Here is a 15,874-nt window from a genome sequence, read left to right on the forward strand (position 1 = left end):
TAATATTCAATTTTCTTCTTACACTTGTAGATAGCGCTAATGGCATGGTGCCAAGGGAGACCAGTGATACGTCTCCAACGTATCTATAATTTTTTATTGTTCCATGCTATTTTATTATAAATCTTGGATGTTTTATAATCATTTTATAGTCATTTTATATCATTTTTGGTACTAACCTATTGACATAGTGCCAAGTGCCAATTGCTCTTTTTCAATGTTTTTTACACCGCAGGAAATCAATATCAAACGGAGTCCAAATGCCACGAAACTCCACGATGATTTTTTATGGGCCAGAAGGAAGGCAATGGGCCCTGGTTGCACCTGGGGGGTGCCCCGAGGGGGGGCACAACCCACCAAGGCACGCCAGGAGGCCCAGGCGCGCCCTGGTGGGTTGTGCCCACCTCGGGTGCCCCCCGGACCGCCTCTTTGCTCTATAAATACCACAATATTCCAGAAACAATAGAAGAGGCGTCAAAATATTCATCCAGCCGCCGCAGAGTCCAGAACCACCAGATCCAATCTAGACACCATCACGGAGGGGTTCACCACTTCCATTGGTGCCTCTCTGATGATGCGTGAGTAGTTCTTTGTAGACCTTCGGGGTCCTTAGTTAGTATCTTGATGGTTTTCTCTCTCTCTCTCTCTCTCTCTCTCTCTCTCTCTCTCTCGCTGAATTCTCAATACAGTGGTATCTTGGAGATCCATATGATGTAACTCTTTTGCGGTGTGTTTGTTGGGATCTGATGAACTTTGAGTTTATGATCAGTCATATCTTTTTATATCCATGAAAGTTATTTGAGTTTCTTTGATCTCTTATATGCATGATCTCTTATAGCCTTGTATTTCTTCTCCGATATTTGGGTTTTGTTTGGCCAACTTGATCTATTTGTCTTGCAATGGGAAGAGGTGTCCGGTAGTGGGTTCGATCTTACGGTGCTCGATCCCAGTGACAGAAGGGGAAACGACACGTATGTATCGTTGCTACTAAGGATAAAAAGACGGGATCTATATCTACCGCCATAAACGGATCTTGTCTACATCATGTCATCGTTCTTATTGCATTACTCCGTTTTCCATGAACTTAATACACTAGATGCTCGCTGGATAGCGGTCGATGTGTGGAGTAATAGTAGTAGATGCAGGCGGGAGTCGGTCTATTAATATTGGGCGTGATGCCTATGTAATGATCATTGCCTGGATATCGTCATGAGTATTGGAAGTTCTATCAATTGCCCAACAGTAATTTGTTTACCCACCATTTGCTATTTTTCTCGAGAGAAGCCACTAGTGAAACCTACGGCCCCTGGGTCTTTCTTCTCATATATTTGCCTTGCGATCTACTTTTCCTTTGCATTTTTATTCAGATCTATTAAACCAAAAATACAAAAATACTTTGCTGCACTTTTATTTATTTGCGATCTATTATTTCAATCTATTACAACTTTCTCCCGTCAACTTGCCAATTTCTGGCGCCGTTACCCGAAAGGGATTGACAACCCCTTTTACACGTCGGGTTGCGAGGTGTTGTTATTTGTGTGCAGGTGCTGTTTATGTTGTGTTGCTTGGTTCTCCTACTGGTTCGATACCTTGGTTTCATAACTGAGGGAAATACTCTACCGTCGCTGTGCTACATCATCCCTCCCTCTTCGGGGAAATACCGACATAGTTCCAGCTACCATCAAGGAGAATTTCTGGCGCCGTTGCCAGGGAGGATCTTCAACATAACCAGGTTCCTAATCACAAATCTCATCTCCTTGCAATTTACATTATTTACCATTTCCCTCTTGTTTTCCTCTCCCCCACTTCACAAAAAAATTCCGTTTTATTCGCCTCTCTTTTTCACCGATCTCTTATCTCTAGTCCCGATGGCTAGCGTCCCTACTCATCCTTTGTCACCAGATTTTGAAGTCCTTTACTTCAAGCAAAGACAAGGAGAAAATTTGAAAGATGCCTAGTATAGGCTTATGGAATAATATCGTGTTTCCAATCTAAAGGGGGGTGCTAAAGTTTTGCTTCGTAATTTTTACATAGGATTGGCTTTGCATCATAGACAACTTCTGGACTTTGCCGCTAAAGGAAATTTTATTGAGCCTGATACTAATGTTGCCTATGAAATCTTAGAGTGAATTTTGGGAATTCCTCCTCAAAAGAAGGGGTTTTCTTTTACCCCTGAGGGAGTTCAAATGTTGGACAAACTTGGTGATTTGCATAAACATATGGTTGAAATACAGAAATATAATGAACCCCTCAAGCACCTCAATGGTAGTATCAATCGCATGAATACCTTGATTACTCTTTGCAACAAGCGATTGGATATTTTGGATCTTAAGATGGTTTCTTTTTCAGAGAATTTAGGGAAGAGTAAAGAGCCTCCCGGGTTTGAGAAAACCCTTACAGAAGTTGCCAAAACTTCGGTTGACAAAACTTAGATCCTAGCTTTATGCCTAGCTAAGGGCGTAAAACTATAGCGCTTGTTGGGAGGCAACCCAATGAATAAAATTTCTTTTTTGCTTTTTGCTTTCTGTTCTTGAGTGTTTACACAATTATAATACTGTTATGATTGTGTTCTTTATGTTTTAATTAGTGTTTGTGCCAAGTAAAGCTTTTAGGATCTTCTTGGGTGATAGTTGTTTGATCTTGCTGAAAAAGACAGAAACTTTGCGCTCACGAAAATAATTTTCATAAATCACAGAAAATAGATTTTGCCCTGATTCTTTTTGCAGAAGATTAATATACAAATTACCCTGGTCTTCCTAATTTGGTAGAATTTTTCGAGTTCCATAAGTATTCGCTAAAGTCAGATTGCTACAGACTGTTCTGTTTTGACAGATTCTGTTTTCTTTGTGTTGTGTGCTTATTTTGATGGCTCTATGGTTTTCTTCGATGAGTTTTTTCCATAGAAAAGCTGGAATACAGTATATATAATACAAAAGCAAAATATGAATTGGTTTGATACAACACTTATAGTAGTGATTTATTTTTCTTACACTAACGGATCTCACGAAGGTTTTGTTGAGTTTTGTGTGATTGAAGTTTTCAAGTTTTGGGTTATCTTACGATGGATGAAGGAAGGATGTAAGAGCCTAAGCTTGGGGATGCCCCAGCATCCCAAGCTATATCCAAGAATGATCAACCAACTAAGCTTGGGGATGCCCCCGATTGGCATCCCCACTTTCTTCCAAAAACTATCGGTATTTTACTCGAGGCTATATTTTTATTCGTCACATGATATGTGTTTTGCTTGGAGCGTCTTGTATGATATGTGTCTTTGCTTGTTTTATTTTGTGTTTTAAGTCATCAATCCTTGCTGGACACGCCTATTTGAGAGAGCCAAAATTATATCATGACTTGTTAGAATTGCTCTCTATGCTTCACTTAAATCTTTTATGAGCTAGGACTTGCTCTAGTGCTTCACTTATATCTTTTTGAGCACGGTGTGCTTAGTATTTTTGAAGAAATGCACTCTTGCTTCACTTAGATTTATTTGAGAGTTAGTAAATCTTGAAGAAATTATCTCTTGCTTCACTTAAATTATTTTGAGAGAAAGAAAAATTTGTTATGCTCATGATCTTCACTTATATTTGTTTGAGCTTATGAAAAGCAACACATAAAAATTAGTCCCAAAGTGATAGATATCCAAGAAGGATAAAGATAAAGAAAATGTCATGAAGATCATTGTACAAAATAAACTTGATTCTTAGCAATAGTTTTGAGATATGATGATGTGATATGTGAGTTATGTTGATGAGTAATTGTGCTCTAGTAAGAACATTGGTGTAAGGTTTGTGATTCCCTATGCATGCACGAAAGTCAATAATCATGAAGTGAAAATTATATCCTACTTGTGGTGCATTATTCGGTGTTAATTATGCTTAATGCTTGCTTATGATATTATTCGTTTCTTGGTTGGTCGCTTCCCAATCTTTTGCTAGCCTTCATTTTGCACTAAGTATGACCTCTACTTGTGCATCCAAAATCCTTTAAACCAGTTTTGCCACATGAGTCCACTATATCTACCTATATGAGGTATTCTTTTGCCGTTCTAAGCAAATTTGCATGTGCCATCTCTAATTTTCAAAATGAACTTCTCTTTTGTGTGTTTGTTTCGCTCGCGGAACGGTAACGGGTGGCTAATATTTTCCATGCTAGATGTGTTATTCTCAAGATGAGTGTTTATTCACTTGTCATTGCACGAGAGTAAGGCAAAGGTCTTAGGGATGCCCAGTCCCGAAATGCAAAAAAAAACTATTTACTTTATGTTGTCAAATAATAAATTCCTTGGAAAGTGTTGGTATGGAGGGCACCCGTGGATACGGCTAGCCATGGAAAGTGGAAGAATGGTGGAAAAAGGAATAACCTTTATTTTCTGTTTGGGAACCGCCTATGGCATATCCAGCATGGAAAGTGTTCGTAGCTCTAAGTCATTTTCGTTGGTGGGATGGATACACCTTCCAAAATGTTTTTATCTCAATTTTTTTCGCTTTGAGCTCTGGCACCTCTACAAATCCCTACTTCCCTCTGCGAAGGGCCTTTCTTTTACTTTATGCAATTTTTATTTTTATTTTGAGTCTCCATCTTCTCTTACAAAAAGCACCAACTAGGAGGCAATATGATCATGCTTAAGTATTGGGTGTAGCTAATATTCGAGTGTGTTTCATGAATGGATCAATGTTTGAGCATGATGGGCTAGGGATAACTTATTTTAGCATTGATATTTTGAAAGACATGGTTGCTTGTTGATATGCTTGAGTATCTAAATTATTATGTCAAAACTAGACTATTGCTTTGAATCACATAAAAGTCCAAATGTCCATGCTACAAAGAAAAGAATATGATGTGACTTGATGAACAACACTCCACATCAAAAATTCTGTTTTTATCACTTACCTACTCGAGGACGAGTAGGAGTTAAGCTTGGGGATGCTGATACGTCTGCAATGTGTCTATAATTTTTGATTGTTCCATGCTGTTTTATTATCAATCTTGGAGGTTTTATAATTATTTTATAATCATTTTATATCATTTTTTGGTACTAACCTATTGACATAGTGCCAAGTGCCAGTTGCTGTTTTCCCATGTTTTTTACATCGCAGGAAATCAATATCAAACGGAGTCCAAATGCCACGAAACTCGACGATGATTTTTTATGGGCCAGAAGGAAGGCAATGGGCCCTGGTTGCACCTGGGGGGTGCCCCGAGGGGGGCACAACCCACCAGGGCGCGCCAGGAGGCCCAGGCGCGCCCTGGTGGGTTGTGCCCACCTCGGGTGCCCCCCGGACCGCCTCTTTGCTCTATAAATACCACAATATTCCAGAAACCCTAGAAGAGGCGTCGAAATATTCATCCAGCCGCCGCAGAGTCCAGAACCACGAGATCCAATCTAGACACCATCACAGAGGGGTTCACCACTTCCATTGGTGCCTCTCCGATGATGCGTGAGTGGTCTCTTGGAGATCCATATGATGTAACTCTTTTGCGGTGTGTTTGTTGGGATCTGATGAACTTTGAGTTTATGGTCAGTCATATCTTTTTATATCCATGAAAGTTATTTGAGTTTCTTTGATCTCTTATATGCATGATCTCTTATAGCCTCGTATTTCTTCTCCGATATTTGGGTTTTGTTTGGCCAACTTGATCTATTTGTCTTGCAATGGGAAGAGGTGCCCGGTAGTGGGTTCGATCTTACGGTGCTCGATCCCAGTGACAGAAGGGGAAACGACACGTATGTATCGTTGCTACTAAGGATAAAAAGACGGGATCTATATCTACCGCCATAAACAGATATTTTCTACATCATGTCATCGTTCTTATTGCATTACTCCGTTTTCCATGAACTTAATACACTAGATGCATGCTGGATAGCGGTCGATGTGTGGAGTAATAGTAGTAGATGCATGCAGGAGTCGGTCTACTAATCTTGGACGTGATGCCTATGTAATGATTATTGCCTGGATATCGTCATGAGTATTTGAAGTTCTATCAATTGCCCAACAGTAATTTGTTTACCCACCATTTGCTATTTTTCTCGAGAGAAGCCACTAGTGAAACCTACGGCCCCCGGGTATTTCTTCTCATATATTTGCCTTGCGATCTACTTTTCCTTTGCATTTTTATTCAGATCTATTAAACCAAAAATACAAAAATACTTTGCAGCACTTTTATTTATTTGCGATCTATTATTTCAATCTATTACAACTTTCTCCCGTCAAATTGCCAATTTCTGGCGCCGTTACCAGAAAGGGATTGACAACCCCTTTTACACATCGGGTTGCGAGGTGTTGTTATTTGTGTGCAGGTGCTGTTTACGTTGTGTTGCTTGGTTCTCCTACTGGTTCGATACCTTGGTTTCATAACTGAGGGAAATACTCTACTGTCGCTGTGCTACATCATCCCTCCCTCTCCGGGGAAATACCGACGTAGTTCCAGCTACCATCAACCAGCGAAATAGCCACAGGAGCATATCCTTTTTACAAGATCAACAGTGTACTGTCTTCCCTTTCCATTGATATGCTTCACTTCAAACCCATTTTCCCCATTCCAGATCACCTCAAGATATTGTGTCCAAGCAATAGACTTCTTGATCTTTTTAAAGATGCGAGGGCATATTTTCCATGTCATATTCTCACCCTTCTCCCTCTGTTCTTGAATTCTCACCAATATTTTCTTCCTAATCTTCTCTTGCATAGAAATAATTGGATAGAATTTAGCATCATCAATGGCATGGTTGAATGACTCACAGAGATTATTGTCAACTGACTCATAATTTGATCCACTAGAAAAAAGCCCTTGCTCAATGCACTAGTTATGTCCTCATCATGTCCTTATCCCCTTCAGGTGTCTCTTGTGCAAGCTTGGCGCTGTAATAGCTGAAATCTTGCTTATTGGAAGCTTTGGCAACAACCCAATTTTTTCTGCCAGTCATGAGCTTTGTGCTTCTTCCTCCAGTTAGCATATACGTGCCTAGCGCACATCTTGTGCTCTACAGCTGGAAGATAGTCCTTCATGGCATTGATTAGGCCCTTTTGTTGATCAGAGATAAACACCCAACCAGCTCCATTGTTGTTGATGTCAAGATCCTTGATGAGTAGCCCAACAAACCATTTCCAAGTTTCTTTGGTTTCCTGCTCAAATACAACCCAAGCTAGTGGATACATCCAATTGTTAGCATGCCTACCTATGGCACACAAGAGCTCACCCTTCACTGCCGCTTTCAAGAAGCATCCATCAAGGCCTATCACTTTCCTGCATCTAGCCTTGAATCCTCACTTCATTGCATTGAAGCAAACATAGAAACTCTGAAATATATTTTGGTCCATGTTTGTTGATCCAGACACAGAACAACAACACTTCCAGGATTGCTCCTAAGAAACTCCAATTGGTAATCAAACACTCTGGTATACTCATTCTTCATACTACTCATCAATCTGCCCATCACAATTGACTTTGCATGTTTGCACTTTGAGGTTAAAACATCAACAAACATGTCTTGCAATACAATGACTTTCATGCTTTCTATTTTCCGCATAGGATTAGCTAGTGTGAAGTGAGCATACCTCTGTGCAATCAACTTAGCAGCCACAAGCTTGTTGCACCTATTCTGTGCACATTCATGCTCATCATTGAAAGTACTCACTTGGAATCTGGATGTTCTTGATCTTTTTGTTGCATAGATGAGCCAAGGGCATCCATCCCATCCACACTTGGCCCTAACTCCGCCACTTTCTGATTTCATGAACCTGATACTCCTCTTAGTAACAAGACCATACCTTCTCAAAGCTTTGCAAAGATGGTTCTTGCTTCTGAAAACCATGGATAATGCAACATGTGGTATCTCATTGTCATTGTTATACCTTGAAAACTTGCTCTTTCTCTTAACCACCTCTCCATTGGAACTTCCTCATAACTGTAATCCTCATCAGAAGAATCATACTTCCAATCCTCTTCTTCTCCTGCTTTTTGTTGCTCCATGTTGGCAACAAGCTCAATTGGTACTGGACCTGATGCATCTCTTCCAATCCAGCTCTTGCTCTGTTTCATTCTTTTCTTGAACTTTCTAGCATGCCTCCTTAGCTCCACCACCTCTGAATCTTATCCACTGTCATCAGTATGTGGAATGCACTCAAAATCACTCTCTGAATCGAAACCTGATTTGTTACCACTAGCAACTGCACCTCCAACCTGGTTTTGATTTAGTGCATCAACTGTATGTTGAGTTGGATCAAACACTTGAGAAACTGCAATTTGACTGACATTTGGATGTAGATCGACATTTTCATGCCCTGCAGCAACTGCATTTTCACTTGGCCTTGCACTGATTGTTCTATGCTTCAATGGGCTGCTCATAACTTCTGTGACCACACCTGTTTCATCAGTGATGAGCACATCATTCTCAGACTCAGCAGGTTCAGCAACAGTGATGACAAGATCAGGTTTAGAATCTGTCAATGCCACAATCTCATCCTCAAAGTCACTCCCACTGCTACTGTGAGCACTATCTTCTTCTCCATGGTACTCCACAAACACATCTGCAACTACACCAACACATCAAAATTTGCCATCTGCACACACTTGCTGTCATCATTCAGAAACATCAGGCCATTGAGAAGTTCTGAACGAGGAACCAGAAAATAGAACTTCATTCCTTCAGTGCCATAGCCCTTCACTTCCTGCGGCGACAATTTGTTCCTTTCTATCTCTGACATAGCTTCTTCTCCCCCAACATATTGCAAATTAGGACCAATTCGGACGAACTGGCCACCCAAATGGAAACGGACATTCAAAATCTCACCTGGGTCCATGATTTCACTGAAATACACAAATAAGGCGAACCAAATTAACCTATCTTTGCCGTGTACGAACAAAATCTACAGCTAAATCACACAAAAATCATATCCTTTGGCCCGCAAAACCACCCAAAATCTTGGTAAAATCCTAACCATAGTGGTGCAATCACAGGCTAAAATACGGACATCAAACGAGGAGGGCACCGAGGTGATTACCTTCAGTTGTTCGCGCCGTCGCGCCGTCACGACCGTCGCCGTCCCGTCGATCAGTCGCCAGTCTTCATTGTTGCCGCGCGAGAGAAGTGGAAGGCAGGAGGACACAGAGAGCTCAAGGTGGACTGCCGAGGGGCCTGTTGAAATGGTCGATGTAGGGGTGCTCTGCCTCCTGGGCCTCCAAAGGGCCGCCGGACGGGCCTCAGTGGGCCGACCCAGTTCAATTCTATCTCGCGCGCCAACCAATCCTGGCAACGCTTTGCCACGTCGACAATCCCTGTTTGACACAAGATCCCAAGGTTTGATTTGGACTGAGATCAAATAGATTAGGGTGCAAACACAGGAATTTTCAGTTTGGGGTTCATTTCCGCTGACCTCTACCAATTCCGGGCTAAAAATAGATTTTTTCCTTGCATCATCCCAATCCTCACCAAATGCCACCCATGGCCACCTCCGCGTCCGTGCTCACCCTTCCCCGCCTCTCCATCTCGCCAACAATGCCAGCGCGGGCGTCGCCAACCACGACGATGACGAGGAGGACCAGGCCTCTCCGCGCGGCGTGCACCTACACGCTCCAGGAGGGCCAGTCCCGCCGCTCCCACCGCCTGCCCTGCGGCCTCGACCTCGAGGTCATAGCCCAGCAACCGCCTTCTCCGCCCCCGACCCCGGGAAGGAGCGAGCGGCCGCCGCTGGTGTTCGTGCATGGGAGCTTCCACGCGGCCTGGTGCTGGGCGGAGCGCTGGCTGCCCTTCTTCTCGCACGCCGGATTCCCCTGCTTCGCCCTCAGCCTCCGCGCACAGGTATTTAGTCAGGCATGCATCTGGGCTTCTTGTTGAATTGCCCCGGTGCTGGTGGGGCTAACGCTAGTGAGCCTGCGCATTCCAGAAACCAAAAATGCAACAAGTTTTCGGAAAAGCAAATGTGGCTGGAGATGAATTCAGATAATTTGATGATGTTCCGCAAAAAAAAAGACAATTTGATGATGAATGCTGTTGCATAGCCAATTAAAATGCTCTATAACCTACGCAACATAGTGTGTTTGGGTTGTCAAACAGTGGTGATGATTTTATGAAGTGGACTTGCAGCAATTGTGAGCATTTTACAAGACATATATAATGTAGTATTTCTTACTGAGGTATCACACTTTAATTGACTTATGATCTCTTGCAGGGTGAAAGCAGCATTCCATCTGACACAGTGGCTGGCACGCTTGAGGTAATTTGGCGAAACTGAGGTGCATTCAGAGTAATTTATGTTATTCTGCGACCCTGTATGTGTAACATAAATCATCCACAAAGTTGCAAGTAATGCAGCACTTCCTGCAACTAACAGCATTGCTCACTGTAACACTTCAGCAATGGTTGTATCATACTGCATTTCTTTATTATCTCACAAGAGTCAGCCCAGTGTGTGATTGACTTGCAGTAGACACATACTGGCGATATTGCTGATTTCATCCGAAAGGAGGTTCCTGTCCCACCCATACTAATTGGACATTCATTTGGAGGCTTGATTGTGCAGCAATATATATCATGCCTACAAGGTATGCTCTCACCAATGGTAAACTCTTGCATTATTTTTTCGATAAAGGGAATATATTAATATCAAGATGATATCAATTACACCCGGCCTCTGCAACAACATCATATACAGAGCAAGTCTAGACATGATGGATGCACACAGCAAAAAAATGAAAAAAAAAGGAAAAAACGAAAGCTTCGTCAAAACAAAGAGAGACTCGCAACAACAAGAGCACCACCAATGGTGGCAACACCTAGACTCCGAAAAAGATTCTCCAAAAACGACGCCTTCAGGAAGGTTATAGTGCACAAACACCATCATCGTCCGGTCCGACCATCCTAGTCAGATCCTGGGTTTTCACCCTGAAGAAGGTCCAATCTCCAAACAATGCCTTCAACAAGGAAACGACTATGAGGCCGCCATTGCCAGGTACAAGACCTAGGGCTTTCATCCCGGAACTGAGACCACCAAGAACAAAGTCTGTCAGTGTCGCCGCCCACTCGCCGAGATTACTGCTGCTAAGCTCCAATCGTCCGACACGCAAACTTCTTCCGATCTAGCCCATCCAGTCTTCATACATCACCGCCATTACCAAGAAGTTTCATACAATATGAGTGCGTAGAGCCTCTGGCCTTCGCTCCATAATGACATGCCCACCTCCGTTAGATCCCTGCCGACGAGGCGGATAGTGCGATGTGGTGGCGCCGCCGCTTGTACCTCGTCACGGTGAACCGTGCACAGCGCCGAAGATCTCAGGAAAACTCTTGCATTATGGATGTTACTCTGGAGCGTTCTTGCCATGCTCAGCATGTTTGTACTTCTTCCCAACCTCGTGTTAACAAATAAATGTGATGCTTGGAAAGGAATTGACCAAGTGAACGACTATCTTCTTTGCTAACATTCGTAGAATTGTTAACCGCATAAAGATGTACTTTCAACCAAGGTTCAAGGTTATAAGTTAAAGCATACTGGGTAGTATGGTTTTCTTACCAGCAGTATTGGATCATAGACTGTACCATATTATCACAATATTATGGTGTTTTATTTGTAAGTATAACCAATTGAAATATTGTAAGACAATACCTAAAGTGGATTATCCAACCCAATTATGTAGACAAACGGAGTAACTTCCTAATATAATATGTGATTACTGATGCTGAAAGTAATAATTAATTCAAAAGCATGCACATGGGAAGATAGCATAAACTGGCAACTATAGTGTATTAGAAGGCCTCTGGGATTTCATGTTAAGTTAGGTCGCATCATCGAGTGCACCATTGAGCATCTGTGCTACTAGAAGCTCATTCGGCTTTGAACATCAATTTATGCATGCATGCATCCCACTGCTTCATGCAGCCAGATAACATGCTGAGGCAGGACAACTGGAGTAATAGACTTCAAAAGTTTAAGTAACATTGCCACATACAAAGATGACAACTTGTTTACAAGCATTTTCTGCAGAACCAAAGACGATGGCCCATTTGGGGAGGGCTCAATGCCGCTTTTGAGCCGTTGTCAAGGTTGTTTTTGTCCTCAGTGTGGGTTATGCACAATTCGAACCGTGTCATGATTCTAACAATGTCACGAGTTGGATCACAGTCCGATCAAGATCCTTTCAGATTGTGGTCCATCTTAAGATCAGTATTATAGGGTGCTGGTAGAGTCGTAGTATTACATGATACCACGATCCATACCCATGGTTTAGACATGCTAACAAAAGCTAGGTCTTACTCCCTCTACCAGAAAATATAAGGTGCCCATGCTTTGCAAAGTTGAACCTTCACCATAAACTTCTTGTAAATACTTTGTTCATAGTTACGAAATACAGCTATATGAAAATACTTTTGAATACAAATCCAAAGGTACCAATTATGTATCACATAATGCGCATACTGTTGAACCAATTGTTAATTGCTGATCAAAGGTAAAGCTGGAAAAAACTGGACACCTTACACAAATCAACAGAGGGGGTATTACATAAAGAACCGATCCTTTGGCATAGATGATTTTTTTTACATAAAGTTCTTTTCTAAAAAAAAAATAAAAATTCTAGTACACAAGTTCTCGAGTTGAGCCTAGCACACAAACAGATAACCTTTTCCCTGAAAATACCAAATCAAAAAGGATTTCAACCAAGTGCTGTTATCCTTCTTCAATCCAAGTATTATTTCTGCATCTCCATAACTCTAGTCTTGCTCCTTAGTGGGTAAGGGGGTGTGATTCTCAGTTCTATAGGGCGCAGCAGAAGCTTGCTTCATTTCTTATCTGCCACGGTACCTGTGGTGGATCATCAAACCACATGGACATTAGCAGATTTTGCAGCAGTCTGAAAGTTAATTACTGTATGTTGGGGTACTGTTTTTTGAATGGCTAAACAGTGAACATGTGTACAATGTTCTGCCAAAGGACTAGTTGTGTTCTATTTTCTTACCAGGTTGCGTGACATAAGCATAAGAGGGAGATGGAAAGGAGAGAGGACCATAGATTGTTTAATCATGCTCTGGCTCTGATAGGGGTTAGGGATTTCTCTGGATGAACAGCGAGTCACCTTGAAATTATTCTTGTCCAATGATTAGAAGGACGTGGTTTAACTGTGATTGATGTCACGAATCTCAAGAAGTCTGATTGCTGAGAAGGATGGAAACCATGGGTCCTTGGTTGTGCCAAATTTTATCTGTGTAAAAATAAGCCTTTGGAATGAATTTATCCATTCCAAAGTATTGATACTCCCTCCGATCCATATTACTTGTCGCTCAAATGGATGTATCTAGCACTAAAATACGTCTAGATACATCCGTTTGAGCGACAAGTAATATGAATCAGAGGAGTAGTATTTTTCATCTAATATGATACGCCATTTTTGTTAAACTAAGAGGTGGAGCGCATAAGTTGAGTTAGCATGTATCCTGGAGAGTCCAAACACACTGTTTAACTTCAAACATAATAACCTTAACACTTTTAGCACTTCCAAATTAACTTCAGCTATTAATTTGTTATGATTTTAAGGAAAGAAATATTCATCCATTTATCAAAATTTCTGTGAACTTTTATCTTGAAGTGCCACATTCATTTTCAAATACTATTATTTTAATTTCCAAATATCCTTTTTTGCATGCTAAGTCGTAATAATAGCAAAATGGATGCACTTTTCTGACCTTCTGGTCTTCCTTGAGACGTGCAAAAGTTATTTTCTTTGAGGACCTTGTATGTATCAATGTTGTGTTTTCTTACAACTACTCATTGGTCATAGTATTCATGTTAATTGGTAGAGTAAAGTTTAGTCCTTTATCAGCCCAACAGCATATCTGATTTCACTCTTTTTTGGATGTTCAGTATATTAGCATCCACATTTTGCTAATGAATAATTAGTCTCATTATTCTGAAGGAAAAAGTAATGTTTGTCTTCATCTATGGTAAAGTCACTACATGCCACCTTTTCTATTATAGGTTCAGAACCTTTTCATCCAAAGCTTTCTGGCGCTGTTCTTGTCTGTTCTGTACCTCCCTCGGGAAACAGGTGTTCCTATTGTTGTTTGCTACACATTTACCATCTTATTTATAACTTACTATCATTGTGATCTAACTCCTTTGTATCATTCTCCAGTGGATTAGTATGGCGTTACCTTTTGACTAAACCAATTGCTGCTATCAAGGTAAAACTGAACTATAATTTATCCTTTTCCTTCGAGTTTTATCATTCAGCCATCTGAATTTCAGTGCGATACTGAGATGCCTTGTATCTACATTTTTTTAGTTTAGCATTTACTCTATCACCTGTGGTGGGTGTTATACTTTGTTTTCACTTGCCAGGTGTGAAATGCCTTGAAGGCTTGAACATTCACTTATCATGCAATCATCAATCAATTCCCTTTTGAGCAAATCCAATTTTTTCTTAATATGGAGGGCTTGCTAATTATAGCATCAAGCACTGAACAAACTTAGTGAAGTTTCACTTTCGCAATGCTCTATGAATCACCATGCTTGTTGGCAGTCATTTCTTCTCCTTGTACAATTGGCTTGAACTCCTTATGCCTATTCTAACTCTCCCAATTCTCCTTGGTGGAGTCTGGATACGTTTGCTGATCCACTGTTTATTAGACCTGAATTACCCCATCCATACTTGTTGACTTTCTTTGCTTCTGCATGTACGTATCATACACTTCATGTACTACATGCAACCATTTCTTTGCTTCAAACTATGAATGACCTATTCATGTCTCTCTTCAAGCCATCAGTATTGAATACTTTGTTTGTGTCACGTGAATTTGTTCATGCGCATACATGAAGTTTTATTCATCTTGCTATCAGGTTACACTCAGCTTGGCCGCAAAAGCATATGCAAATTCATTGCCTCTCTGCAAAGAAACATTTTTCTCATCACAAATGGATGATGAACTTGTCCTGAGGTATTTATTGTTCGCATACCATCTCCAGCTTACATAAGCAATTTGCAGTCTAAATGCCTCTTTCCTTTCATCAACAATCTACGACATCATGTTTTAGGTACCAAAATCTAATGAAGGAAAGCTCAAAGTTGCCACTATTTGACTTGAGGAAGCTCAATGCATCATTGCCTGTACCTTCTGCCACAGATGGTACATTAGAAATCCTTGTCATGGGTGCAAGCAATGATTTCATTGTTGTGAGTGAACCCAACCCCCAAACAAATCTCTCGCACATACAAAAGAAATATTTCGTTTCTCATGCTCTAAACATTTCCTTTATCTAGGATGCGGAAGGGCTTTCTGAAACTGCAAGATTTTACAACGTGCAACCTGTCTGTGTGAAAGGGGTAGCACATGATATGATGTTAGATTGCTCGTGGGAGAAAGGAGCTGCGATAATCCTATCTTGGTTAGATAAACTGGCACCAAGATCAGCCTAGTATTTATTTTCTTCATCTGATAGATTTGATATCTTGGAGACCTTGTCAATCTTGGTTATTTGTAGCGTAAAGGCAGTTGCTAGTTATTGCTCTGAAGTTGTTATGTGTCATGTGTAGCAGAGCATGTTGTAGATCTAATTCGAATTCTTCTTTTTCTAAAACTTAATTCGAAGCCTTCTCTTCACAAAGATTGAATGTGTACAGTGTATTTTAATGGTTTACATTGGTGAAAGGCTCAAAAGCACTAGAAATGTTTTAATGGTGTACATTGGTATTATTATAACACAAATAAAATGCTAGTCCCTCCGTCCCATAATATAAGATGTCAGGGAGTATAATTTAAATTTGTGTTCGATTAATCAGATTAAACTGTTTTTATTTTTTTGGAGTTCTTTTCAGATTTGAGTAATCTTGGAATTTTATCAATTCACAAATTGACATACTGAGAAGCTGATAATAAGTGATCGCTCGT

The 15,874-nt window shown here is 40.9% G+C and overlaps 1 protein-coding gene across 1 annotated transcript; it reads left to right on the plus strand.

Annotated features, from left to right (window-relative positions):
- The first annotated feature begins 9,359 nt into the window (after window positions 1–9,359).
- Window positions 9,360–15,664, plus strand: LOC123053124 (uncharacterized). Its single transcript, XM_044476527.1, has 8 exons — window positions 9,360–9,796; window positions 10,167–10,211; window positions 10,425–10,539; window positions 13,965–14,034; window positions 14,122–14,170; window positions 14,826–14,923; window positions 15,021–15,159; window positions 15,247–15,664. The coding sequence occupies exons 1-8, from the start codon at window positions 9,431–9,433 to the stop codon at window positions 15,400–15,402; spliced, it is 1,038 nt and encodes a 345-aa protein (XP_044332462.1). The 5' UTR covers window positions 9,360–9,430; the 3' UTR covers window positions 15,403–15,664.
- Window positions 15,665–15,874: the final 210 nt, after the last annotated feature.

This window comes from Triticum aestivum, chromosome 2D (assembly GCF_018294505.1).
Source record: "Triticum aestivum cultivar Chinese Spring chromosome 2D, IWGSC CS RefSeq v2.1, whole genome shotgun sequence".
In the NCBI taxonomy this organism is placed as follows: Eukaryota; Viridiplantae; Streptophyta; class Magnoliopsida; order Poales; family Poaceae; genus Triticum; species Triticum aestivum.

What these genes read in the sequence shown, in the direction of transcription:
- LOC123053124 (XM_044476527.1), top strand. Translation starts at nt 9,431, where the DNA reads ATGCCACCCATGGCCACCTCCGCGTCCGTGCTCACCCTTCCCCGCCTC. An exon ending in CAGTGGCTGGCACGCTTGAG is followed by an intron (nt 10,212 to 10,424) that starts GTAATTTGGCGA and finishes GACTTGCAGTAG; the next exon opens with ACACATACTGGCGATATTGC. An exon ending in AACCAATTGCTGCTATCAAG is followed by an intron (nt 14,171 to 14,825) that starts GTAAAACTGAAC and finishes TCTTGCTATCAG; the next exon opens with GTTACACTCAGCTTGGCCGC.